Source organism: Rattus rattus, chromosome 8, assembly GCF_011064425.1.
Source record: "Rattus rattus isolate New Zealand chromosome 8, Rrattus_CSIRO_v1, whole genome shotgun sequence".
Lineage (NCBI taxonomy): Eukaryota > Metazoa > Chordata > Mammalia > Rodentia > Muridae > Rattus > Rattus rattus.
In genome coordinates, this window is record NC_046161.1 from 82,133,234 (window position 1) to 82,160,524 (window position 27,291).

At 41.7% G+C, this 27,291-nt stretch overlaps 3 protein-coding genes and 1 long non-coding RNA gene across 5 annotated transcripts in view; 2 read left to right on the forward strand and 2 right to left on the reverse strand.

The window, feature by feature from the left end:
- Window positions 1–11,645, reverse strand: part of Mthfs (methenyltetrahydrofolate synthetase) — a 40,335-nt gene extending 28,690 nt beyond the window's left edge. The window contains exons 1-2 of the mRNA XM_032910269.1: window positions 11,186–11,645; window positions 7,120–7,381 (exon numbers count right to left, since the gene is read on the reverse strand). Coding sequence (XP_032766160.1) covers window positions 7,120–7,381; window positions 11,186–11,302 — 379 coding nt within the window. The 5' untranslated portion in view covers window positions 11,303–11,645. The remainder of the gene's footprint in view (window positions 1–7,119; window positions 7,382–11,185) is intronic.
- On the forward strand, window positions 5,251–5,762 carry LOC116907326 (40S ribosomal protein S16-like). Of its 2 annotated transcripts, XM_032910272.1 has the most exons (2): window positions 5,251–5,370; window positions 5,422–5,762. In XM_032910272.1, exons 1-2 carry the CDS (start codon window positions 5,272–5,274, stop codon window positions 5,710–5,712), a joined length of 390 nt encoding a protein of 129 aa, XP_032766163.1. In that variant the 5' UTR covers window positions 5,251–5,271; the 3' UTR covers window positions 5,713–5,762. The 2 variants fall into 2 exon arrangements, with proteins under 2 accessions (XP_032766163.1, XP_032766162.1); XM_032910271.1 differs by having other exon boundaries at window positions 5,251–5,762.
- Window positions 11,475–24,973, forward strand: LOC116907327. The gene is made up of 3 exons (XR_004388817.1): window positions 11,475–12,009; window positions 16,309–16,435; window positions 24,891–24,973. It is a non-coding gene; the product is annotated as an uncharacterized LOC116907327 (long non-coding RNA).
- On the reverse strand, window positions 15,868–24,934 carry Bcl2a1 (BCL2 related protein A1). The gene is made up of 2 exons (XM_032910270.1): window positions 24,463–24,934; window positions 15,868–16,127 (listed from the first exon to the last, which is right to left on the reverse strand). The coding sequence occupies exons 1-2, from the start codon at window positions 24,880–24,882 to the stop codon at window positions 16,020–16,022; spliced, it is 528 nt and encodes a 175-aa protein (XP_032766161.1). The 5' UTR covers window positions 24,883–24,934; the 3' UTR covers window positions 15,868–16,019.
- Window positions 24,974–27,291: the final 2,318 nt, after the last annotated feature.

A 27,291-nucleotide genomic window follows, 5' to 3' on the forward strand; every position in this document is an offset into this window, starting at 1 on the left:
ACAGGCAGTTAAGGTGAGCAGATGGACTAAGGCAGAGATCTTCTGAAAAACAGAAGGGGAAAAATTATCAAACACCTCTTTTCTTCTTTCTTGCTAAGAAGCACTGAGTCAGGCAGGGAGTGGGCTGGGAATATAACTGTTGGTAAAGTGCTTACTCAGTACACAGTAAGTCCCAGTTAGACTTAGCACGGCATAAACTAGGCAAGGTGGCAGATGCCACCATGTATCTGGATAGTATTGGTCAAAGTACTCCTAAGCTACAAAGTGAGCTCACGACAGCCTGGGCTATGAGACCTCATGACAAAGGAGGTGGGGATGGCACTAGAGTGGAAAACTAGAGAACTGGATGGCCTCCCACTCTTGTTAATTGCCTGTGTGTCCTCTAAAGAGTCACTTGACCTCTCTGGGCTACGGCTAACTCATTAGTGTATGGGGGAGACTGTACAAGGACAGTAAGGATTTGTTCTGCTTTCTGCAGTACCTATATCTGAAGGAAATTTTCTCTATGATATAAAGAAGGAAGCCACTCCAACAGCCATCACAACAGATAAATGTGCAAAAGCACATGTGAAAATGACAACTGTTTTAATTTACTTTCAGCTAAAACAAGCCATTTCAAAACTTCAAGTAAAACCAACAAATGTTCTATTGTGTAAAGGAGATGTGGTTATAGGTTTGCTAAAACACTTCCTGTAAGACAAGAGCTGCTACAAATCACACACTGAAACACCAAATCATGCGGGATCTTTAGCAACCTGCTTCTTTGCTTAGTATAAACTATAACAAAACCAAGGGTTCTCTCCTGAGCATATGACAGTCATCTGTGTGACAGTGTCCCTGAGTCATTGCTTAGTATAAACTAAACCAAAACTAAGAGTTCTCCTGAGGATATGACAGTCATCTGTCTGGCAGTGAGTTTCTGCAAGCTGGCTGAGTTTCAGCAAGTAGCTGTGACAATGTGGCCTGGACCCCAGGCCTACCAGCATCCCTGGCCTTCAGTCTAACAATTAACACAGTTGTTTGTCCTACAAAAGAGAAGATATAACAGACACATTATCTTCATCTGATCTGAAGGCCAATAACTACCTCAATATACCCTAGGGCACAGAAAGAACCATGGTGGAGTAGATGAAGACATAAGCATCTGGCAGGAGTGATGATATCCCAAAGTGACAGCTGTGGTCACCCCCCTGGCTATTAGGACACTCAAACACTTACAGCCAGGGAATTAGAATTTCCCTAGTCATATCATGCTGCAAGGAGGGAAAGGCTAAAGCCTGGTGCCAGTCCGAGAAAAACCTCTTTTCTGCTTTTCACATAAAGAAATGGGGGATGAAGGGCCAAGCCTGGCTTGTTGAGCCTTCTAGAACTCAAGCTTTTGACCCTAAATTAACAAAAGCTGCGATTTCTGTTTCTTACCAACCTATAAAACAATACCCATCACAAATACACAAGGCCTCCAGGTCGATCCTCAACCTCCAATGCAGGTGTGGCAACATCTGCAGCCAGGCAGCATTTCTCAGAACTCAATGTCTTTCCCAAAATCAGCCCTGAGAGAAGAAAAACTCCAGGACCATCTCTCAGGAAGGCCCTGACCAAGCCAGAGCTAATGTTGGCAACTTGCATATGATATGAATAAGAAAAAACAACATCTATAAAATAATTCCCATGTATCTTTGTAACTTTTTAAATTCAGGCTATGAAGGACTGATCATCTATTCTATATTGGCACTGTCTGAACTTATAATAAATTCAGATTTACTTTGAGAAACTTCAGGATGAATCAACATGCTGCCATCGTTATTAGGGTGAGAGCATAGACCCTGGCAACTAGAACAAGCCAGGCTCATGCGCTGACCTCAAAAGGTCAATAGTACAAAAGAGAGGAAGGAGATTAATCCAATGTGGCCACATTGGAAGGAGGAATCAATAAAGAGGTTCAATGAACGCAGCCCTAACCAACCCTCTGCTGGTCTGACCATGACATACTCTTTGAGAATGCCTTTATTTACTCGTTTAGTTAGTTATTCTGTTAGCTATTGGTGAAGGAAGCACATGTTACCAAACATGTAGGAAGTCAGAAGTCGAGTTGCAGGAGTCAGTTTCCTCCTACCATATAGGTTCCGGGATCAAAATCAAGCTCTCAGCTTAGTGAGGAGGAACCTTTACCTACTGAACCATCTTGCCAGTCCCAAGGTTTACATTTAAGTGGCAGGCAAGAGTTGTTTAAATATCAGGCAGGGGTTGTATATAAAATGTAGTTCCACTCACAGTGTGGTTGCTGCCCATCACTGTGTCTGCTCTAGTTTCTCCTGCAAGGTAGTCTGGAAAGGTGTCAGAATTGTGTGAATCTCTCCTTGGAAGACAAATTCCTCCCCTGAGTGACATCAGCTTTCAGCTTTTTCCATCTCTTGGCATGGAATTTTTGGGGAAATTCAATTCCTTGGAACCACTGCTTGAGTGTCTCTCTCCTTCGCTATACATACTGAAAGCCACATGATAGGAGGTACCAGGGATACTGTATCTTAGACCAAAATCTTGGCCCCTGTAGAGACTAAGTCTATTAGCATAGAAAGAAATATACTCTCAAGAAGAATAAAACAGAACCAATGCTGAGTGCCAAGGATTTAAGAATCACAGAAGAAAAGGACTAGGATGTTGAGCATAGCCAGGGAAAATACTCAGTACTCAGTGATGACAGTGGTGTTTTACTGATTCCTTATGACAACACACCACGTGGCATTTAATTATATGCCATCCTATTTTACCCCCACTGCAAAATGTCTTTATTAGTCCCAACTCTCAGCTCCTTTCAGCTTTTAAGTCATTTGCCAAATTGGTAAGGAATTGAGCCCAGATTACAATTTGAGGGCCAGTGATCTCAGACACTGGACTGCAATATTCTATCCTGAAGAAACGCATGACACATTCTATCCTAGCAAACAGCAAGCCTGATTTTCACGGAAGGCCATGTGCATTACAGCACAACCCTGGCTAAACAACAGGCACAGCAGCAAGGGTACCTTCCCTGAGCAACTGCTATGTGCCCACTACCTTGCAGGCATTACCTCACCGAATCTCTGTAGTAGCCTATGGGTAGGCTATGAGCTCCACCTCTTGGTGAGAATTTCACAAGAGTTCAGGGACTGAGGTCGTAGTTAGAAAGTAATAAAACTAGAGATCAGTCCTGGATCTCATTGACAACTGTGGTTCACCACAGTCCTCCAACAGAGCACTGCAGGAGAAGGAGAGGAACCACACTGGGGAGGAGCAGGAAGCAAGGGGAAAGACAGGTTCATTCAGTGGCCTGGACTTTTCAGGTATCCGAAGTCCCAGCTTTTGTCCACAACGGATCAGCAAAGTACTGTTGGTCAGAGACCAAGATGATAATAGTATCCAGGAAAAGACCTGACAGATGGGTGAGCTGTGTACAAAAAGCATCTGAGGGAAACCAACATGATCAGGAAACGAGTTTGAAAGTCATTCTAGGGGAACAGTCAACGTGAAGAGTCAACAAGAGATAAAAGATTGCTGGGATCTGACGCAGGCAATGAAAATTATACAAAGAGGGGCTGGGGAAATATCTGAGTGGCTAAGAATACTTGCTGCAGAAGCATGAGGATCTTATTTCAAACCCCAGTACCCATAAAAAGCCAGGCACAGTTGTGTCTGTAACCCAGCATTATAAAGTGGATATAAAGGATCCATTGGGGCTTGGTCACTGCCAGCCTAGCTCCAGGCTCAGTAAGAGACCCTAGTTCAAAGCAATAAGGTGGAGGGTAATAGAGCAGGACACCCAACACCCTCCTTTGGCTTCTACACACAGCTCTGCACACACATACATAGACCACACACATACAGTGCACCAAAATATGTTGTAAAGAAACATTGATAACTGAATGGTTAGAAAAGAGAGACAAGGATAATTTGTGGGCACGTGCTAGCTACAAACAGAACTATATAGAAAGAATAAGTTTATGAATATGAAATCAAGCAGTAGTGGAACATCTTGATGTTTAACATAGAGCTGAATAGGACAGCTCAAAGGAGAAAACCTGTGTCATGATAGCAGAAGAGCATGTCTATGGGAACAGCAGCTAGTTAATTCTACTACTGTGGGAACCAGGTCCCCATCACACTTCTCATAGACAGTCAGCGGTTTCCCCATCCCTTTTGGGGTTGAATGACCCTTTCACATGGGTTACATATCAGGTATTCTGCAATATTAGATATTAGACTACAATTCAAAACAGTAGCAAAATTAGTTATAAAGTAGTAACGACAAAAATAATTTTATGGGTCACCACAGAATGAGGAACTATATTAAAGAGTCACACAGCATTAGGAAGATTGAGAACTACTGGACTAAGTGCTTAATAAATATTTACCAGTCACATGGCTGTGTAGGTCTATAAGCCTTGGAGGCTGAGGCATATGGATTGTGAGTTCAAGACCAGTGTGGGCTTCGTACTGAGATCACACCTCAAAAAAATCAAAATAAAACATTTTCAAATTTGTGACACAATTAAAATGTCTTTGGCCTACTCTTAAGGATATCATGACTCTGTGGTAATTTTTATTTGCAAGTTCTCTATAATAAAGCTTTCATTAAAAATATATATATACATATATATAAAGATTTTGTGAAAGATCTCGATGAATCCCATGCCCACTGTCCACTATAGTTCTACAGGAACCACAAAGCCCTAGTAAAGAAGGAAACAGGACAACTGAATGTGAATTACTCTCACTGAGCAAATCCTAACCTGACTAAGAGTACTTACTGACCAACCTAGAGAGGTATACCCATGGCCTTGCCCTGCACAGCGTCCCTTTAATCACTATAAAAGCACTAGCACTGTGAAGCACTAGCAAATCACGGCAGTCACCTAGTTGTATCTTGGGTATTTGCACACAGACATGAATTCTTAAGAAGTCCAAAAAACTGACAGTAACAGCATCTAAAAGTTATATTCAGGAGCCTCTTTATAGGACCTCAGAAATAACTTTTGACAGGGCCACATCCATTCTAGAACAGCACATGTCACTCTCGCCTCACCCCTACAATTCGGCTCAGTGGTTGAGGAAGACTGAAGAAGTAGCTATAGGTCCTTTTCCCAGTCACAGCAAACCAGTCAGGAATGGCTGCATACAACCCAGGCTTGAGCCAGTAAACTAATTCTGTGTCTACCTGTAGTGATTAATTCAGGGATGACACTTTGGGCAATAAGAGTTCTGACCAGGGAAGAGCTCGTGTTCATACTTGTAGCTATGCCGTCCAAGGGTCCGCTGCAGTCCGTGCAAGTCTTCGGACGCAGGAAAACAGCCACGGCTGTGGACCACTGCAAACGAGGAAATGGGCTCATCAAGGTGAATGGACGTCCCCTGGAGATGATCGAGCCGCGCACCCTTCAGTACAAGTTACTGGAGCCTGTTTTGCTTCTGGGCAAGGAGAGATTTGCTGGTGTGGATATCCGGGTCCGTGTGAAGGGTGGTGGTCATGTGGCCCAAATTTATGCTATCCGGCAGTCCATCTCAAAAGCTCTGGTGGCTTATTACCAAAAATATGTGGATGAAGCCTCTAAGAAGGAGAACAAAGATATCCTCATCCAGTACGATCGGACCCTGCTTGTAGCTGACCCCCGTTGCTATGAATCCAAAAAGTTTGGTGGTCCCGGTACCCGTGCTCGGTACCAGAAATCCTACCAATAAGCCAGTCTCAAGGATCAGGGTTTACCTTTGTAATAAACATCCTAGGACTTAAAAAAAAAAAAAAAAAAAAAAAGAGTTCTGACCGGAATATTATTGGGGCTGTTAGGAAACCAGACTTGATCTTCTGTGCTGGGAATTCTAGCTCTAAAGATGATCCAAGTCCAAGCTGCCATGGGCCACAGTGAACACAAAACCAACATGGATACAAAGACCAACTGCCTCCTAAGGACACTGATCCAGAGACACTGAAGCAGCCTCTTCTGTGTAATCTACAGTTTCTGTATCAATATATCCCCCTTGTGCGTATGCCAAGTTGATTAAGGTTGAATCACATTACACATTCTCAATGGAAAGATTCCAGCTAATCGAATTGTCTAAGCAGCCCTCACTTTAAGGATAAATCCAGTAAAGCCACAGTCCCTCTGTTTCACTTACCAGCTGGTTTAATATCCTGTAAACCTAATACGAGAATACCTTACTTGAGAGTAATTTTGCTTGAGACTTGTAATTGCAATCTGGCTACACAAGCTCACCCTTTTCTAAGCTGAGATAACAAAGGCAAACCAGGAAGACGAACAGACAGCACAGGCTGCATCGAAGACAACCTGAGCTCCCATTGGCTCGAACGTTATGAAGCTTGACTTAGGATTGAGCACTGACTTTGCCACACTCTAAACTGCTAATGCAGGTAAAACTGCACACTGAGTGGGATGTGAGCAGTGAGCCTGCCTGCTCAGACATTTCTGCAAACAACAGTGGGGGGAGGGGGAACAAGGGGTGTGTCTGCCTCATACCACAACTGAAAGAATCTGATGCATCATACTCTATTCCACTGCAACTTGGGTTATGAGTATCCCTGGAGCAAAAGCCACTGCTGACACAAGCATGGCATGGATAGAGAAGAGGATGGAGATGAAGAAACCCAGGTTGGGGATGCACATTTGCAAGACCGACCCAGACCAACCCCTGAACGACAGTGTTCTCAAGATTGAATATCTTTTTATCTGACACTTATATTTGGTGTATAGTATAAGTTGATATACTTTTATTAATATAAAACTTCTGTCTCCCCAGCTACAGAGTGAATCCTGACCAAAATACAGATAAAGATGGCTGACAGAAGCCAGAGAGGTGCTGCATGCCCATGAGTGCAGCACTGCGGCGGCAGGACTTTGAGAGTCTGAGACCAGCCTTGGCTACACAGTGAGACCCTGTCTCACAGAACGCACAAAGAGGCAGGGAGAGAAAAGATTTTTTTATAAGAAAAAGAAATCTGATGAAATTATCAAAACATGCAAAGATATCAAGTCTCCCAAACTGACCAAGAATGCCCATGCCTCGATTCCAAGATCAGATGAGATAGGCTACACCAAGGTAAGTGTTTTGATGTGAGAAAAGGTGCCTTACCAGTGGATAAGGCCTCCTCCCGAACATCTCCCTCACCAGGCTGATGAATATTCCAAGATGTCTTGGGAAGTAAAGCGACTTCTTCAGGTGATGTTAGCCTCACCATGTCCATGTGATTGCTGTGAAACTGGTACCGAGGGATGAAGCAGATTTTGCCTTGTTTGAAAATGTCCTTGATGATTTCTTCCGTCTCAATTTCATCTTGCATGCTCAGAAAGATGGAAATTCTTTTGGAATTTTGATACTGACTGTGGGCAATCACCTAAGTGGGAAATGATGGCAATTTTAATTTTTAAGACTGGATTCTTCATAAACTAGTAACTTCTCTTACTAATTTCTCCCTTTAGTCTCAGCAGTCTTCAAGAAAAGAGATGCAGGGAGTTGGTGCTACATCCTGATACCTGAGGCTTTAATTTCAAGCCTCAAGATTTGTACCCTTGGTTCCTTTATCTCTGCTGGGCTTATCCTTGGCCCTATGGAAATTCCTTAAGAGGAAAGGGAAGGAAAAAGCTGTCTATTTTCAGATTCCCAGATGCGATTCTAGTTTCTAGTTCCTGACAGTGCATCTCAGGGACTTACCCAAGGATTTGGGGGTTATTTTTTCTTTGGAATTGAATCTCACAAAATTTCCAGTGCTTGGATCATTGGACATTTCTTCCATTGATTTTACCCATTCAAGTTCCTCTGAGACCTAACCTTACTGCAGAACCTTTGCTACATACGCAGGGGCACACAACTCAACACTATGTGGTAGGTCCTGAGTCAATCACTGCTTATGTATCCCAAAGGAAGAATTCTTAATCTGTCCACAAGCTCCCACAGAGAACATGCTGGGAACAGTCTCTCAGCTCTACCAGTGCCATTCCATTCAATTAGGTGCTCACAGAGCTCATTAAAATGGGGTCAAAGAGCTCCTAGTGACAAGAGCTCCTAGTGCAAGGATCCACATTCAGTGGAAATCACTTCATCAGGCAGTGGAGCTAAGTTCTGCTCATGAAGCCCTAGGCACTTACCCAGGCTCAGAAGTCGGCCCCTTACTCACTTTCTGTGTCCATTCCTTTTCTGTTCTCCCCTGTCCTCCAAGCTAAGAAAAGAAGGATAAAGCAAGGGCAGCTTACAAATATGACTGGCAGAAAGATATAAGGGAAGAAAGCCAAGTTGCATCCAATACCAAGGAAAGAGAGAAGTTGAGCAAAGCATGGCAAACCAGGGCTATGGAAGGAAGTCAACCCTGTAGAGCTATCAGGAGCTGTTGGTGTAAGGAAAGCAAAGGGAAAGGCAAAACCCAGATTTGGAGCAGGCCTGGGGCCTTTGACACCACTTACTCTATCAGAAAGTATTTTTCTCATTCTCTTTAAAGCAGAGTGGAAAAAAAAAGCTGAATAAACAGTAAGACACACAGCTAAAATTCAGTGTGAGACTCCACATATGCCTTCCTTCCTCAAGCCATTTACACACTGTTAGAAAGGGAGGATGAAGACAATAACGCCTGTACAACAGAGGGAAGATGACAGCATTGATAGACAAAGCAGCACTGATATGCGGACACAGGAGGTAGGCAGAATCCATTCTTCCCTTAGAATCCCAAACAATATCTGCACAAACACAGGAAAGCTTGTAGCTAACACACTTTCATTCATACATATACAGAGACAAGGGCCAGGGGTTTCCTCTACCACTGGTGAATAAGAGATCCTCAGTTGAGGCTCACTACCTACAAAAGACATAAATATGCATAGGTAATAAATGATTCTCAACCATTTTGAAAAGCAAAAATACAAAATACAAAGATTTGTAAACATAAAAAATAGAATGGAAAAAATGTTTAGTGCCAAACAGTTAATTCAAAGAATGGAGATGATTTTTAAATTCTAATTAGTTTTCTCAGACAAACTGAAAACAATAACTTAGTCTATAAAACACTAACAGACTGCTAGGGAAAGGAATCAGTAAGAGACCTAAGGAATACTCATTGGACGTTAAAACTGTGATCGGCCAAATGAACACGATCTAGGAGGAGGTCCTGTGGGGGAGAAAGATTAAAAAAAAGAAAAGAAAAGAAAAGAAAAGTAGTTAAGAGACACAGAAGATTAATCTAGACCTTTTGTTATCTAACTAAAAATAATTTTTGAAAGATACAAAGGAAAGCCAGTAATCAAGGTGTAACGGTTTGAATGAGAATGAACACCATAGGCTCGTACACGCCAATGTTTTGTTGTCTCTTCAAAGGGAGAGATATAAAGCCTGGAGGCTGGGAACGAACTTAGTTAATAGCCTGGTGGCCTCTGAACTATCTGCATGGCCAAGTCACACAAGGCTCCCCCAGATTCTTATGTTTGTCCCCCTAGTCATCCTCCCTAGACCTTCATCTCCAGCACTGTTTCCCAGCCAATAGAAGCCATCCTTATGGGAGACGTCACGTGTCCTTTACAAATGGGAGCAGACGTGGTCGATAACCTGGTGACCTTGGCACTCTGTATGACTGAGACCACACCAGGACCCTTACCTTGTCACATGTAGTTAATCTACAGCCTCTGTCTCTATGGGAGAAGACACATGGCGTTTCGATGTAATTACGGCTTAAGCTTTGTTCACACTGGATTGAGTTAATTATAATCAGGAGATTTTTTTCCCCCAAAATGTGCTGTGCTTAATTAAGTATGCCTAAAATAAAACTGCCTGGTGTTAAGACTCTACAAGTTTGAACCAACACTAGCTACTGAGTCACGGTGGTGAGCCACGCTTCCTTCTTGTCTCATGCTGATGACATGTGGTCACAGAGACCACCAAGGTAGGTTTTGAGGTTCCAAAAATCCACAGCCTCTGGCAGGCCAGGTCTCTCAGTACCTCCTTTGTGCATAAGATGTAAGTGCTCGCTACTTCTCCAGCACCCTCCCTGCCTGCTGCCTGCTGCCTGCCTGCCGGCTGTCTGTCTGTTGTCTGTCTATCTGACTGCTTCCCACCATGATCACAGACCAGCCTTCTAAAACTGTAAGCAAGCCCAAATTAAATGCTTCCTTTTATAAATTGCTTTGGTCATTGTGTCTCTTCACAGCAAAAGAACAATAGTTAAGCCACAAGACATAATACATAAATAAAAGCATTAGTCTCTAGATTGGAACCCATAGGTATTGAACAGAATGAGAAAAAATAAAATAAAAACTTGAAATAAATGGGTCAGTCAAATTGGAGTTGAAAATATTCTGGCGTATAATAAATTTAAGAGTTGGGTCTAGAGAGATGGCTCAGCAGTTTAAGAGCAGACAACCTGAGTTCAATTTCTAGCACCCACATAGGGACTTACAACCTTCTTTAACTTTATCTAGTCAACTACAAATAATGCCAATTGTATAGGTACTTTCTTTAAAGTAATTCCTTTGAGGATATACTCTAGAAAAGCTGAGAAAGAAACTAAGTAAGAAAGGAGACAAAACAAAGCAACGAGTTCCAGAAACAACCCGAACTCAGAAGCAGCAACCCAAGGTGTAAGTGGCTGTGCAGTGAATGCAGTTAAATCACGTGAACAGTAATCTACCCATAAAACTCGGAGTCCAGTTTTGCCAAAAAAACAGATCCAAATTCAAATGTATGTTCTAAGTTTGGACAAATAAAATATAGCGCATTTTTTGAACAGTTGTATCACTGAGCCATACTCCCAGCCCTACAATTTTTCATTTGTTTCCTTCCTCTGTTAGATCCTCCGATCCGTAGGGGCAACAATCTTGTCATGTCTATCACCCAATACAATAGAAAAATGGCTTACTAGTGTTCAACATAAGCGAATGGCTTACATTTAAACCGGAAAGTGTGGGCGTGGCACAACAGTCTCTACATCTACTAAAGCTGGCTTCCTGGCCTTTCCTCGCAATCACAAAATAACTCGGTTTGAATGATTAAACCTGCCCGGAAACATGCTCCCTCGGAAATTCCGGAGCTATCCACAGAGCCCGCCCCTGCCCGCGGAGCGCGCGCCCAACAGAACGCGCACGCGACCCGGCGAGGTGCGCCTGCGCAGATACGCGAGCTCAACCTTCCTGGCGTTTAACTCCCGGCAATCTTCCCGCACCTTCTGTGTGAGGAGGTGAGACTGGCGCAGCCGTTCCTCGGCGCCCAGAGCTCGCAAGCGCTGCTTCAGCTCGGCCCGCAGGCCCCGCTTGGCGCTGTTTACGGTGACCGCCGCCATTTCCTCGCAAGCACCGCCCCGGCCACGCCTATCACCCTCGGCCGCGCGGGGTCCAAAGGTCGGAGCTCCAGGGGCCGGACGCCAAACCCCTGATCACGCCCCCCGCCTCTGTAAACCGGCTGAGGTGCAACTGAGCGGACTCCGGTTGTGTGGCAGCAGATAACATTGTGCTGTAGCGTCCTTGACCTTTCGTGCTTGATAGCTGGAGATTGTGCACGTACCCCAGGACGCTTACCCTCTCCCACAGCCCACAAAAGGTAGTAGTGTTTCTGCAGAGGGTCTAACGAAGGCTGTCAACTCCAAGACTCAATATTCATCTAATCGCCATCACGTTGTTGAGTACAGAACTGGAGAGGCCTCGGAAGGGCAAAGCAAGCAAGGGTACATCATGCCGGTAGACTCTTGGTTCCTTCTGGTCAATGGATAAAACATTCTCTCCTTTACCCCCAAAGTGCCTTCCTCTCTCTTTTTCAGTCAGTTGGTTCATTCCTGATAGATTTGGGGGCCGCTGTTATATCAAACAGGCCTGCTTGGCAGGCTCTTTCTGGAGGTGGATGTCCCCTCTCTGGAGAACTCAGGACTCAGTCACCCTGTTCCTTATTATAAAAGTATTTAACCGCTGTTGCCGCTGTTGGAATCTACTGTTCAGAGACAGATAATGCCTTTCTCTAACAGGACGTTGGACTGAGTGGGGAGCAGAGAATAAAGTAAGTAGATTTGAGGAGCGCTGACTCAGATTTATATGACCACCCTATGTTACCATGCAGTAGCCGAGGATTGATTTTTGAGAGTTAATTTTTCCAGAGCTGGGGAGATAGTTTAGTCGGTAAAACGTTTGGTACACAAGCTCGAGGGGCTGAGTTCGGATCTATGGCACCCTTGTAAAGGGATATGTCGTTCAGTCCTGTAAGATCTAAGTGCCCAGAGACAAAGCAAGGTGGAAGAGAGAGAACAAAGATGACTAGAATTCTTATCATGGACAGGAAAACAAACATCGAATTCACCTACATCCGGGATTGCATCCTTATGCCTATAGACCTAATAATTCATGTCAGTGTGTCAATGTAATAACCACTTACCAATGCTTGAACATGAATGTGGTCCATGAATCAGTTTCCCTTGAAAGCACATTAGACATGGAGAATCCTGAGCCATCCTCAGACCTAGGAGTCCAAATGGCTATCTTAACATTGTCCTCAGGTGATCCCTATCCATAATCATATTTGAGAATCTCTGCCATAAATCAATGTATTCCTCAACTATTAATTTGCAGGAAGAAACAGAATCTAGCATGCATGTAGTCCTGGGTTTTAGCATCAGTACTACAGAAAAATAACTGTACATCTTAGCATTGATAAATTGTTACTGTTAAATTCTGAAGGCAGGCTTTCCTGGATATCCATGGCTAGTGTGCATGGCTCCTTCTCATAGACATCCCTTCAACAATAAATAAGTAGCCTGACAGCATAATCCAGGGGTAAATTGCCTGCCTAGCATGTACGAGGCTCTTGGCTCCGTCACCAGTGCTGCAAAAATAATGATAGCTTTGTCCAGCTTGGCATGGAGGAAAGTATTCTCCTCACTCACAATCTTTGAAAAAAATATGAGTTCCATACGTACATTTCCTTCAAGCATATATATTTGTACCTATAACTGCATGCAATCTTGTCGGTGCCTGCACCGCCAGTGTGTGAATATCGGGCGTAGGTCTTCGGGATTGAAAGAAAATACATACACCGGTCACCCGTTTTCAGCGAGTGCCACCAAGGCTTTACTGAGATCTCCTTATATACCCGAGGCAAAAGCCGTGGAAAAACAACAAGGAAGGTGAAAAATCCCCAACCAGGAAAATAGGAAAAGTCTGTATTGTGAAAGTTCCGGCCCAATCGGGCATAAACAACTTAACAACAACAAGCAGGAAGGGTCAGTGGGGAGGAAGGGTGCCATGGAAAATCCCAGCCCCAAATCGGGCTAAGAGCAGCTCCCAAGGGTGTAAATAATTTCTTGCTATAGCAGGCTAAAAGGCTCAGCGAGGGGGGAGGGAAACACCAAGGTAGGGCCCAACACAATCTTAGTGTGTAAAGCTCTCTAGGGCCATGAATCTTCCAGAGGGTTCTGCATGGTCTATCACAGGTAATGATATATTTTGTAAAATACGGTATGGTGCAGCCATAAGGGTGTGCCTTAGTGAGCCCATGCTGAGGTAATCCACCCAGGTACCTCACAAGACAGGTCTAGTATAAAATGAAGACTATTTGGGGGCATGAGAAGGAGTGTTGAGAAGTAGAGACAGAGAGAAGAGGGAGGGAGGAGAGGGAGAGGAGGGGAAAGGGAGAGGGAGAGGGAGAGGGAGGAGGGGAGAGGAGAAAGAAGAAACTAGCCAGGAGTACATGGAGAGAGCGGGGAGGGAAAAAGAGACAGGCCAGAGAGAGGGGGTTGGGAGATCAGGGAGAGAGGAGGAGAGGAGAGAGGAGAGAGAGAGAGAGAGAGAGAGAGAGAGAGAGAGAGAGAGAGAGAGAGAGAGAGAGAAGAAGAAGGAGGAGGAGGAGGAGGAGGAGGAGGGGAGGAGGAGGAGGAAGAGGAGGAGAAAGAGAAGAGAAGAGAAGAGAAGAGAAGAGAGAAAGAGAAGAGAAAAGAGAAAAGAGAAGAGAAGAGAAGAGAAGAGAAGAGAAGAGAAGAGAAGAGAAGAGAAGAGAAGAGGGTCAGAGAGAGCCTCCAGAGGCCAAACAGTCCTTTTATAGCAAGCCAGTCTCCTACCTGGCTGTTGCTAGGTAACTGTTGGGTGGAGCTTAGAAAGAATGCTAACATACTAACTTGTAAGGCACTGTGAAAGGATCACTGATATCTCTATTTCCTCCATGTTTTTGATCATCTGGAACCATTATTTCCAGTAGAAATCAAAATCATAGGAAGATTCATAGTATAAAAAGTCTAAGATACTCAGGGAAGCTGTACTTGATACTGAAGGGTAACTGAAGCAAAAGAAGAGATCACATGGTCATTAGAAGGCAGGTTGTTAAAGGTCTCACAGGGTAATGTCTGAACCTTGAAGGTTCTAGGCCATTCTAAGCTACATGAGTACAAATCAAGACCCTGACTCAAAACAAATAAACCTCACATAAAGTATCTTGAACGTGCTGGCACACACCTCTGCTCTCAGCATTCAGAAGACTGAGGCCGGAGGACTGTGTTGATAGGATCAGGCTAAGCTACACAGTGACGTGTATCTTAAAACAAACACAGTTTCAAGGTTTGAAGATGAAATTCCCCCACCCACAGTCGCATGTGTCTGAATACTTAGTCCCCCATCTTGCAGCACTGTTTCGGGGTGTTGTAGAACAAGTGGCTCACTGTGGGCAGCAGAGCTCAAAAGTGTTAACTGGTTCTGACTCACCTCAGTAGGATTCTAAGTAACTTCCTACCTGGTCTTCTTACTTATTCCCTTCCACTTCTCCAGTTTAAAGGTGGCAATAAAATAGAAGACCATCATGTTTAGGATATGGTGCCATTGCTATGCACAAAGCCTGGAGACCCGACCACCACCACCACCATACAAACTGAATGTGGCAATAACATATCGTAATCCTAGCCCTCAGAATGACTTGCCCAGTGTCTTCATTCCCTCACTTAGGATTTAACTCTGAGGTACTGTCCATAACTGAAATTACTTGTAAAGGTGGACCTGCCTTGGAAAGAGGGGATCTTGCTTTACAGGATCTACCAATAGCCTCAAGGGAAATATAATGCAAGTGACCAAAATAAAGGATTTCTATATTGCCATCAAACTTGATCTAAAAATCAGAACATGGTCTAACAAAAGATAGTTCTCTCTCTCTCTCTCTCTCTCTCTCTCTCTCTCTCTCTCTCTCTCTCTCTCTCTGTGTCTGTGTGTCTGTGTGTGTGTGTCTGTCTGTCTGTCTGTCTGTCTCTCTGAGAGAGAGAGAGAGAGAGAGAGAGAGAGAGAGAAGAGAGAGAGAGAGATCAAGTTTAATAATGGCTTGATATTCTTCCATTTAGCTGCTTTTGTTCAAACCACTCCAGTTTCTTTTTGTAGGGGCAGAAAGCTGTGATTCCTTCTTGACTATTAGAAAGTCAAACTGGTCACATATAACCTGACTATTGACTATGGCTTGACTTGGGGAAAATGAATCCCACTTGCCTTGGAAGAAAATGTAGGTTGGTGAGAGAAAGAAGGCAAGAGAAGGTCAGAGAGGACAATAATTTGAGGCCTTCCTTTTAATCCCAACACTGCCTATCTGACTGTCCTATCCATGAACCCCAAATGAAAGGCCAAAGAGTAAAGATGAGGAGAGGGCATCAATGAGAAACTGTAAAAAACCAGGGGTTCTGGGGATATATATATATAAGGAAAAGGTAGGAAACAGATTCTAGTCTCCCTAAAGTTTAGCCTAGGAACACAGCCTTTTAGATCTTGAGCACACCTCATGGTAGAGGTGAAAAAGGACCCTTCCAGGTCATCACCAGTCCTTACTTTAATACTTATTCCCTGTATTGAATGATGTTGAAATTCCTGGCAGACTCAAAAACTGAAATCATGAAACACATACAGAAACAAATATTAGTAGTTTATTCATTAAAGTAGAAACAAAATATCTGCAACTCTGGAAAGTCAAGTTTCATCGTCCATGTTATCTGTTTGTAAATGGAAACACCAAGTGCTGATCACCATTCTCAAGGGAGCCAGGGTTCTCTCTGGTCAGTAGTGTTGCTTGAGGAGAAAGAGCATTTCCCAGATCTTCCCTGTCATCTGCAGAAAAGTCAGCCAGCCAGATTTAGGTTCAAACTTCTTTGTGAAGCCATCTTCCTATGAGAACAAATTAAACATTTAAAAATCGGTGGGATAATAATCTCTCTACTCTCATTATCTGTAGTCATTACAATCTCAACATTGTTCTCTACTCCAAGGTTAAACTCCTTTAGAAACACTGCCGGATAGAAATGTAGTTTCAGCTACATATGTTAATTTTACTTCTTTTGTTTTGCAGCCATGTATTAAGAAGTCCATCTTCTATTGCTATAAAGAGACACCATGACCAAAGCAACTCTCATCAAAGAAAGCATTTAATCAAGGGTTCGATTATGGTCTCAGAGGCTTAGTCCATTATTACCATGGTATGTTGCTTGTTGGCACACAGGAAGGCGCTGCAGCAGTAGCTGCTAAGAGCTCCATCCTGATCTGATCCATAGGGAGAGAGAGAGGGAGGGAGGGAGGGAGAGAGAGATAGAGACTTTGGAATTGGCCTGGGCTTTTGAAACCTCAAAGCCTACCCCTTACTGACACACTTCCTCCAACAAGGCCACACCTCCTAATCTTTTTCATCCTTTTAAATACTGCCACTCCCTGAAGTCGAAGCATTCAAATATGTGAGTCCATGGGGACCATCCTTATTCAAACCACCAGACGTGAAAAAGAAAAACAGTAAAAATAGTTTGAGAACATATATAATTCAATGTATAATAAGTATTGGAATATTCTTTCAGCATGTAGACAGTATGAAATCATGTTTTAGCTGTTATATTCTGTTTTCCCTATCAGACATTCAAAATCCAAAGAGTAATACTCTCCTCTTCACTCAAAGTAGCTTTGTTTCAGATGCTTATTGACTATAAGCTCTAGGAAAAGGAATTTTCTCTTTTTCTTCTCTTTATCTTTCAATTACTTAGCACTGAAAAATGCATTTACACTTATAAACTATATTGCCCTGAGAATTATAAAACTCATAGTAAATCCAAATTAAACCAATGTACTTGAGCCTAAGAAAATGTTAATTATCCCCACTATAGTTCCTTTTGAGACTAGCCCTTTTCTTTTAACTAGGAAAACCCAGGCTGGTAGAAATGATTCAAGCCTCCAAACACACACACACACACACACACACACACACACACACACACACACACACACACACACACACCAATGAATTGTAACACACAACAACAGTTTTACAACTTAAAATCTATAACTCTATGTTGATTGGAAATTACTTCCATCCTTATGCTAATTTCTATTTTATCTAATGAGTACACCAAGGCTCAGGGGGCTCAAAGTTACCTAAGATAACAGAATTCATTGTGTGGTAGGTAGCACACTGTGGTTTTGGTACTTGTGAAACAGAGACAGGGGGATTACTTTAAGCAAGTCTTGCCCACACAGTGAGTTCCAAGCCAGCCTGGGCTCCAAAGCAAAACATTGTGCCACAAATTAATAAAAGATAACAATTCTTTGCCTGGATGGAGTATGGGATACAAACAAACATTATACCCCTTTGCAGTCCCTATATTTCAGAACACACATGAGAAAGACCACAAACACTTTTTTTAATTTTTGTTGTTTTAAGACAGGATCACATGTAGCTCAGGCCAGCCTAGAACTCACCAAGTAGCCAGAAATGACCTTGAACTTTTGAATCTTCTTTCTCTACCTTCTAGCCCCAGGATTACAGACATGTCCCATCATGCTGGGTTCAGGCAGTGCTGGGGATAGACCCCAGGACCTTGTACATGATAAGCAAGTACTCTACCAAAACTGAAGTATATTCCCAGACTGTGCTTGCATATTCTCTGCATTACCACCCCTGATATTTTTTGTTTATCTAACAAACATTTGCTCTGCATCTGGTAAGTTTCAGACTTAAAAGGTCCCCAAATGTCTATGCCTAATGTGACTAATACAGAAACAGTGAATCATACTCAGCTCCTTGAGAGTCAAAGAACTCTGGAAATCTCTGCAGTTCTTGAAATTAATAGTTGTGGAATCATCAGCAAACCAGGGGAATCATCACCAGTCAGGGGAATTTCCCATGTGAATAATTGACCAAGAAAGTGTCTGCGTGCTATGTGTAGGGTCAGCTGTGACACATGTGATGTCGTGTCCCAACAGAAAGAAGACATTGCTCATTCCCCCGTTTCCTCTTCTCCTAACCTTATATCCTCACGTATTTCTCACAGTCTCATGGTATTTAGACATTTCTTTTTCCCCTTCCAGGAGTATTCACAATCTTATATCAGATAGGTACAGTGGGAGCCTCTAAAACAATATTTTATTAACAGGAGAACTAATCATTGTCTGGGCAGTTAACATGCTAACTTGTTACATGCAGTCAACGTCTAAGGTAAAGGAAAAGAAATATCTAAATGAAGATAAAAATGGTTGAAATATATACATATACATATACAATTAAAAGAACTGCAAGCCAGGAAAAATAGCTTTATCAGAAAACAGTTTATTCATTCAAATGTAAGAAAAAATAATCAGGTCTTAATAGTTCAAAGAAAAGTTGACTGAAGCTTGAATCACTAAGTAGATGAGGAAACAGCAAATGAGGAATTTTACATTTCAGTATGATCATGGATGTAAAAATATTTTTCAAATGGGTTCTTCTAAAACCATTTTCTTTAGCAATGCTATTATATAAAAATAAATATACAAACAAGGATTCATTATCACTTTAGTAGTGTAATAATAAGAAATGCTCAGGTCTGATTGTTTCTGGTAGTAGTGATAATTTGTCAAATTGGGCTAATCTGTTTTTGAGAAAGCATAAAACCTAAAATAACATACCAAGCTGCCATGGTTTGACTACCTTCCAAAACTCATATTGAGTCTTAATTGCTATTTTGATAATATTGAGTTGGAATCTTTAAGAGATGCTTTGGTCATGGGACTACCCCCTCCATGGCCAGATCAAGTCTATTATCTGAAAAGCAGATTTGTTATGAAATGTGTGGTCAGCCCCCTATTTACCCTTTCTCCCTCATTCCCTCCATCTCTGTCCCTACCTTACTTCCTGGGTCCTTCTCCCGTATTTCAGCAAGAAGGCTTTTACCAGATGCAGCCCATCATTGCTGGCCCCCTTGGATGCTGGCACACTCCCTAAACAACTTTCTTTTTTCTTATAATTTACTGTGTGAGATATTATAGCCTTACAAAACAGATTAACCCATGGTTCACCAATAATGCAAAAAATTTTAAAACCTCTGAATTTTTGAAAGATATAAGCAGATATACAGTCACATCTCTGGGGATAATTCATTCAAGAGCTGTTTTTGGGGATCTGGAGCTATCACTCAATGGTGGAGCATGTGCTTAGCATTCACAGGTCCTGACTATACTTTTAGAAATACCTTCACCGAGATGGTTGGTTAATCAGTCATCTGTACGCCTCTGTATATTCACTCTGCCCATTCACTTTGTCACCAAACTAACCACACCATTATTTAATGCAAGAAGAGAAAAAATATGAGGGGAGGAAGGGAAGGAAAAGAAGATACTACTTCTTAGCTTAACTCTTACAACTCTTAGTATTCTGGTTACTTACAAGGGACCATATTGGTGTATCCTCTTCCAAAAGGGATTTCTTTTTGTATTTAGAGTAGTTTTAGAAAACATATTTAAACTTCTTGGAATTTCCCATGTGATTCCCCATACTCACATAATTCTATTTACATATTCACAAACTACTTTTACCAGAAAACTTTCTAGTTCTTGTACTACAGGTATTATTGCCTTCATTTTATTGTGTTCATACTATATTTTATATTATGCTATATTATGTTATACATATTACATAGGAAAGGTGAATCTTAGAGGACTTCCTATGTAATTTACCTTAGGTATGCCTCTAATAAGTAGGAAAATTCAGAGTTCAAGCCTCAAATTTCAATGTCAGTTCCTGAGAGCAATAGCTATGTGTCAGGTACTTTCTGCACAGTTAGGGCCTACGTTAAGCATAAAGGATACAGTGTTGTATATAAAATTATAGTTCCTCAATCCCCTGTGGAGGTAATGACCAAGAACTCTTTATTCCCTAAGCCTGGACACAGAAAAGCACTTCATTACAGAATATGGAAGTAGGAAAGTCAGTTGAATCAAACTAAAGCATGATTTCCAAAGGGGGAGACACTGAGTTTCATCCTAAGCACATCCTGAGTTTTTGAGATAGGATCTTACCTGCACTTGGCCTTGAAGTTGCCCTGTGCTCAAGCAATGTTCCTCTAGCCTTTGCCTTTCAGTAGCTGAGACTGTAGACACCAGCTACTAAAATGTAGTCCAGTGGCTTTAGGAACTATCTTTTTCTCCCAAATGCTGATGACAGCCAAAAAAAAAAATCATAAAATCTTCTACCAGATATTAGAAGTCCAACCATGCACTTCAAACTGGTAGAGGGGACTGGAGAAAATAATAGTAAATGTAGAAGATGAAGAAAAGCAGAGATGACAGGTTGGAAACTAAAGGGGATATATAATAGAAAGAAAGAACAGAGGAAGGGGGAAAGGGAAGAAAAGGAAGCAATGGAAGAATGAGGAGGGGGAGCGATGGGAGGAGTGAGATTACCCATCCAATTACTGATAATTAATCTCATGTTTTCCCCATAGTACACCTGAGGTCTATGCTGACTAATAGATAACTCAAGTGGACCATACAACTTTTGGAGTCTAAATATACTTAGATTTGCTAAGTGGTAGTTAGGCAGTATTCGTATTAGTGTTAGTATCAATGTTAGCACTTGTTAGTAATAACGACAGTCTTAAAGTTGTGCTGAGTGCTCATCTGTAGGAATTACTCTGGATCCTGTGTGTAAGTCACATATGGGATCCTTTGCCAACCCCATAGATAGACTACAATATGGCCCATTTTTACCAATGACAAGGAAACAAAGTATAGAGAAGTTACATAAGTTGTTCCAGTCACAGGGATGGTAAGCACCGAACCCTGAAATGAAGCCAGCCCTGTTTTAATTGGAGTTATTGTTCTTCCTTTCTCTGCTGTGCTTCTGTCCCACATCTTGCTCTGAAATTCTTGTAATGTTTCCAGGCATAGTTCCGGTGTAATGAGACCATAGGTTTCATGTTTTATGATCAGTTTAGAGGTTTCCCTTTCAGAAAAGGAAAAGGGAGAAATTTGTAAAATATCCATTTCTCCTTCCTACTGGGCCACCTGACCGTTGGCATAAACACGTGGCTGTGTTTTTCTACAAAATGAACCATTCCAAGTAAACTAAATCATCAGAGCAGTTTTGTCAATGGCACTGTGAGAAAAAGAAAGGTACCAGTTCCCATGTCTCTGTCTACTGCTCACTATGTAGCACTGCTTACCACTGGCAGAATAAGTGATTTCCGTGAGCTGGAGTACAGTATTGAGATTGCTTTAAGATGACCTCAAACACCTCTTCTATCATCTTGACAACATAAGGTCTCAGCTGTAAAAGAAAAGATCTGAGAACCTGAATAGGAACTTTGTGCTGTGTGTGTGTGTGTGTGTGTGTGTGTGTGTGTGTGTGTGTGAAAGAGAGAGAGAGACAGAGACAGAGAGACAGAGAGAGACAGAGACAGAGAAAGACACACACACACACACACACACACACACACACAGATGTTCTTTTAAATCTCTATTAAGGTAGAATTTCCCTACTGTGTATATGCTAATCTCTGTGTCTCCCAGATGATGAACACATTTCTAGAGATTCTAAGAGACCATTCCAAACCCTTCATTCATTTGAATTTTAAGAATTCATGCAATATGTTAGGAAGGAGTTTGACTTTTGAGTAACATATATTCTGTGTCTTCCACATGCTGTGCTAGACAATGAGAACATAGTGTAAACCTATAGACCTTGTAAATATCTTTGCTACAGGCTCATTTGTGGCCTCTGGGCTAGTAGACACTTGCTTTCACTTAAGGTCTACACAGTGCAGTAGAAAATTTCCTGAGTCCTTCCCAGAGCCAACCAGAAGAAACATAGTCAATATCTGACATGTTTCACCTAGACCCAAATCAGGCCAAGTCAGAAAAAAGAGTAGTTGAAAACATTGAAAAGGAGGACTGGTTTACAGTAAGACAGCACTAAGCAAGCAGACTTGCAAGAAAACAGAAATGGAACAGTGTTCAATACAGTCAATTACACCAAACTTTTAAACACTTATAATTAATGAAGACATAAACGATTTTAAAAGATAAGAAACTAAAAGAAAATCTGCCACATATAAAAATTTCCAGAGTTCCTATAAGTTAATAAAGTCATTGAAAACTGGACAAAAGATATAAACAGACAATACTAAAAATTAGTGGATAAACATGAGTATGTGCCCAACATGAAGAGGAGCTGTACTTACAACCAAGTGGAAAATGAATTAACACAAGATAACTAAGTATATGCCTTTAGTGTAACAAAGTGGAAAACTTTAATAGATTACTAGGACCTCATATTAGTCTACTCATACCAAGGAAATACTGGATACTCTTAACGTGCTTCTGGAAGGTTTATAATTTGTAGAACCACTGTGGAACAGAAAACTCTTGTAATTTCAAAGTGTGTATACAACATGAGCAAATAACCCTACAAACAAATGTCCACCCTAGAAAAATACCTACCTACACACAGGAGAAAATATACCTATGCAATGTATTCAATGAAACATTACTTGTGACAGAAAGGTCTGGAAATAAGTCAAATAAATATACTCCAGCTGGAAGAGACCAGCTTTTCAACAACATGTACATACAACAAAACACATTAAGAACATCTTTAATTTTTATTTATGCTACTAGGAGTTGAATTAGAGATCTTGTTCACACAATACAGGGACTCCACAATTAATGTACTTCATTAGGCCATATAATATTCTTTAAAATGTTGTTTTAAGTACTCTGGATTGACAAAAATCAGTTATAGAATAAATCTATGTACTAATGGGTTGGGGTGGGTGGGTGAAAGAGTCCTTCATGTGACCAGAGGTGGCCTTCTACTAATGTACTATGTAGTTAAAAATGACCATGAAGTTTTGGTCCTCTTATCTTTGTTTCATCAGTTCCAGAATGGGCACTCCACGTATAGCCCAGATACCAATTTGTAAAATTTTTCTCAGAAAGACTACCATGAAGCTAAGGATACAGTACACTGATAGAACTTGTGCTCAGACTGCATTAGGCTCTAGGTTTGGTCCCTGGTGACAAAGGGCTGTGGGGGAATCTGGGTAGCCACATATAATAGTGTGCTGCTGGAGCCTTGGATATGTGGAAGACTGAGCTTGATAGAATCCCTATACTCTGGGAACTGGAAGCCAACCAGGGCAACATAGTAAGATCTCATCTGGAAATAGGGGTGGGAGGTGATGAGGATTTTCTTTCGGAGTGTTCAATAAACATGCTTTGTGTCTAAAATGATAACCATGGGTACTGCTTGAGAGAGAGAAAAGCTGGGGAACTGAATTGGAGAGGCCCTACATGAGGATATTTTCAATTCAGTATTAAACATATTGGGACACAAAGTGAAGCATCTAAATCTAACTAGGGAGGGCTTCTGACAAATGTAGGCTCCAACAGTTCTCTGTGCAGGCCTGGCTTTTTAAAACACTAATTAAAAAGGGGATTTTTTAATATTTGAATATAATTTTAAAAGGGTTCCTTGCAGGGATATAGTACATTGTTTATTTTTATCACAAAACTTTAACAGCACATAATTTCTATATAAGCAAATGGAGAAAGTGTGTAAGTAATGAATGCATATAACTGTCTGTATAGTTGACTATTACAACACAATGTAGTACATATGACAATATTGAACACCAGCTCTTTCTGTACTAGTTCTCGATCGTCATGAGAAACCTTGGCAAAAGGCAAGCAGTTGGGGATCAGCACTGCTGATTCTGAACATACGGTTTTAAAAAAATGGTGCTGTTCTCAAGCCTAGACCTCACAGCTAGAAGTAAAGCTGGAGACACAAATGTTCTCCAAATATTAAGAAAGGAGGGGAGCTGGAGAGATGGCTCAGTGGTTAAGAGCACTGACTGCTCTTCCAGAGGTCCTGAGTTCAAATCCCAGCAACCACATGGTGGCTCATAACCATCTGTAAAGGAATCTGATGACCTCTTCTGGTGTGTCTGAAGACAGCTACAGTGTACTCACATACATATAAATATATAAATCTTAAAAAAAATTCAGTAGGAGCCACTGGAAATGATCCAGGGTATTTTTATTTTGTTTAATTTTACTTAAGAGCATCTAAATATAAGGCATATAAACAGACTGAGGTCCTCTGATTGTTATTTTCTTGCTTGTTTTATTAGTAAGGAAACTCTTCATTCCTATTATACAGTAGAGAAATGTTTAAAAAAAAAAAAAAAAAACTCATGGCACATACCCAGCCTCCATTCTGCCGTATCCATTCTCCTGTGTTATTCATTATGAATTCCGCCACAAAACTGGAAACTTGCTTGTAAGTATCCACATCCAGGGCAATCTGCTCTTGTGGAAGCTTTTTCAGGAGAACACCCCCAAAGGCAAATATAGTCACAATCCTTCCCCAGTTAATGATGCCATCTTCAAATTCTTTTTCCATCACTTGGTTGAATATTATTCTGGCAGTATCTATGGATTCCACGTGAAAGTCATCCAAGTATGGCTTCAGATTCTTTTCAACTTCCTTTTGTACAGAGAAAGCAACTCTCTGTAGCACTCTGGACGTTTTGCTTGGAGCCGATTCAAAGGCAGGTACCTGCAGGACATACTGAAGATAGTTCTCAGCCAGGGAGTGGATATACATGAACTCATAGTCTGTCATCTTCCCAGGCAGAGCTGACTGAAGCTGTCCACCTAGAGGCCGAGGAGGCAAAGGCTGCAAAGACAAGGCTTGGCAGGGGAGGAGCCCTAGTCATATCTGGAGGTTGCTGGAATTTCTGTTTGCATCATGTCACAGTGTTCTCCCTTCTCGTCACTTTTGTGCGTGGGCTGTGTGTGAAAGCCAAAGTTCAAACCGTGAAGGAGGAAAATGTTTCAGAGCAACACACCACTTCCTCTTCCTCTTCTGATTCAGTTTAAAAGTCAAAAATGAGAGGATGTGGAGAAACAAGATCCTTGTAAGTAGCTGGGAACTAGAGACCCTTCAAAATCACTCTGGCAATGGTACACTTGAGTAGATATACTAGGTTGAGAGGAGAAAAAGTTAGCTCCCTTCATCGATTTATAATTTCTGATAGAAAACAATCCGGCTTTAAACTCAACTCCTTTCTAAGTATTCATTTATTTTTTTTTTCCTTTGTATTTGCCTCAGTGTGTGTATGTGTATCACATGCTTGAATACCCCCACAGAAGCTAGAAGAGGGCATTGAATCCCTTAGAACATGAGTTATAGGCAGCCTGGTGCAAGTGCTGGGATGGAACCTGAGATCCCCAGAAACAGCAGCAAGTGTTCTTAACTCCTGGGTCACCTCTCTAGCTCATAAAACATCTTCTTATATCACATACATTATTCATTATCTGGGTTAGAAATCATGGGAGAAATTAGGAGTACTGACCTTAGAGTCATAGTGCCTTGTCTCAGTTGTAGACAAATCCTTCTTCCTTCTTCCTTCTTCCTTCTTCCTTTTTTTTTTTTTTTTTTTTTTTTTGTGGCTTTGGCCTGAACTTGAAAAGGGAAGCCATCTAGATCTAGTCTAACTTTAAAAGCTTGGGGTGAAGCTTAACGGAAAGACCTAAATACGGCTCCTGTTACTGTGTCTGGTGAGATGCTTTATGACACTCCTCTTCATTCTGTCATGAATGAATGATGATTTGGCTTCTCAGTCCTCCACCAACCCCCGCCGACCCAGTGAGTACAGAACTTCCTGAGTCCGCAATTTGAAGTTAAGAGAAAATATATCATTTTGTTGAGCTGTGATGAGCAACTCTGAGAGCTTAGTGGAGATCGTGAAATCAGTGGTTAAGGCAACATCCATTCTTTGAATTGAACCTTAAGTTTCCTCACCTAAGTATGTATCAGTGAAAGCGGCTGCTGAATGCGTGGAGATGAGGAGCTGTGTTTGCCTGACAGCTTCAAACTGAAGAGCCGGTGGTAGAGAAATAGAAAAAAATTCATATCCTTGGACATCAAATGTTCCCTCCTTCCGTTTCCCTCCTTCCACACATGCGATGACTTCGATTCTTTGCAACCACATCTTATAAGCAACAGCAGAAAAGAAATTCATTTACAACTTGTATATATGAACAGTTACTATAAAGTTGAGAAGAGAGGGAGAGAGACTGCTTCGGGTGCTAGGAAATAGAAACTTGTAGTAGATGTGGAAACACACAAGGGTTATTGATTCAAAGCCAGCTGATATGTCTTACACCTACCAGCAACTTTGCACAAGAGGCCACAGGCCCCATGGTCTGTTTCCACCCAGTGACAGCAAGGCAGGACTGTGAAGCCACACTCCCATACAAACCAATGTTCTCAGAAGGAAACTGGTTATACAACTTTCTGCAACAGGTAGATTAACCTGCTTCCTGAGAACCCTCCAACCCCACTTCCCACGCTCTTCTTTCTTCCTCACAAGGGTCAGTCCTGAGTTATTCTCTTGCAGCTTGCCAGTTTCTTCCCTTCATCACCCTCCTCTCACAGCACTCCCCTCAGCTTATCTCCTCACATCTACTTAACACAAAATTTTCTTTTTGGAGTATCCACACAAAACAGACAGTTCATGGTTATAGAACCACATAGTTCTCTAATATTTTGCCATGCAAACATCCTCTGTGACTATTTCTGTTAGCTCACAGATCACAAGAACTCCTTTCTGGTCTCTAATGGTATTTGAACATCCTAAGAAACCACCCCCAATGAAAGGACTGTCTCCCCGCTCTCACAGTCCCATGATGCTCAGAATTTCTGAAAAAGTAATCAAAGAATGTGGCTTAAGAATTTCAACAGCCTTCTGTGGTCAAGAGTACCTTTTCCATATCGCCTTATCAAACCACCTTTTGCCTTAAGTCTAGACCCAGGAAAGGCAATAGCTGGTCTTTGTTGAATAGTGGAAATACACTTAAGTCAAAATGAGGTCCAACTCTATTTCAATTTTATATTTCTGAAATATTTGTCCAAAAAGGAGCTAACTTTAATTTTTAAAACAATTGTGGATTTATTTATTTTGGAGAGTTTCCAAATAATTATGTTTTAAGGCTAGATGAAAGAGAAAAAAAAATCTCACACACATAG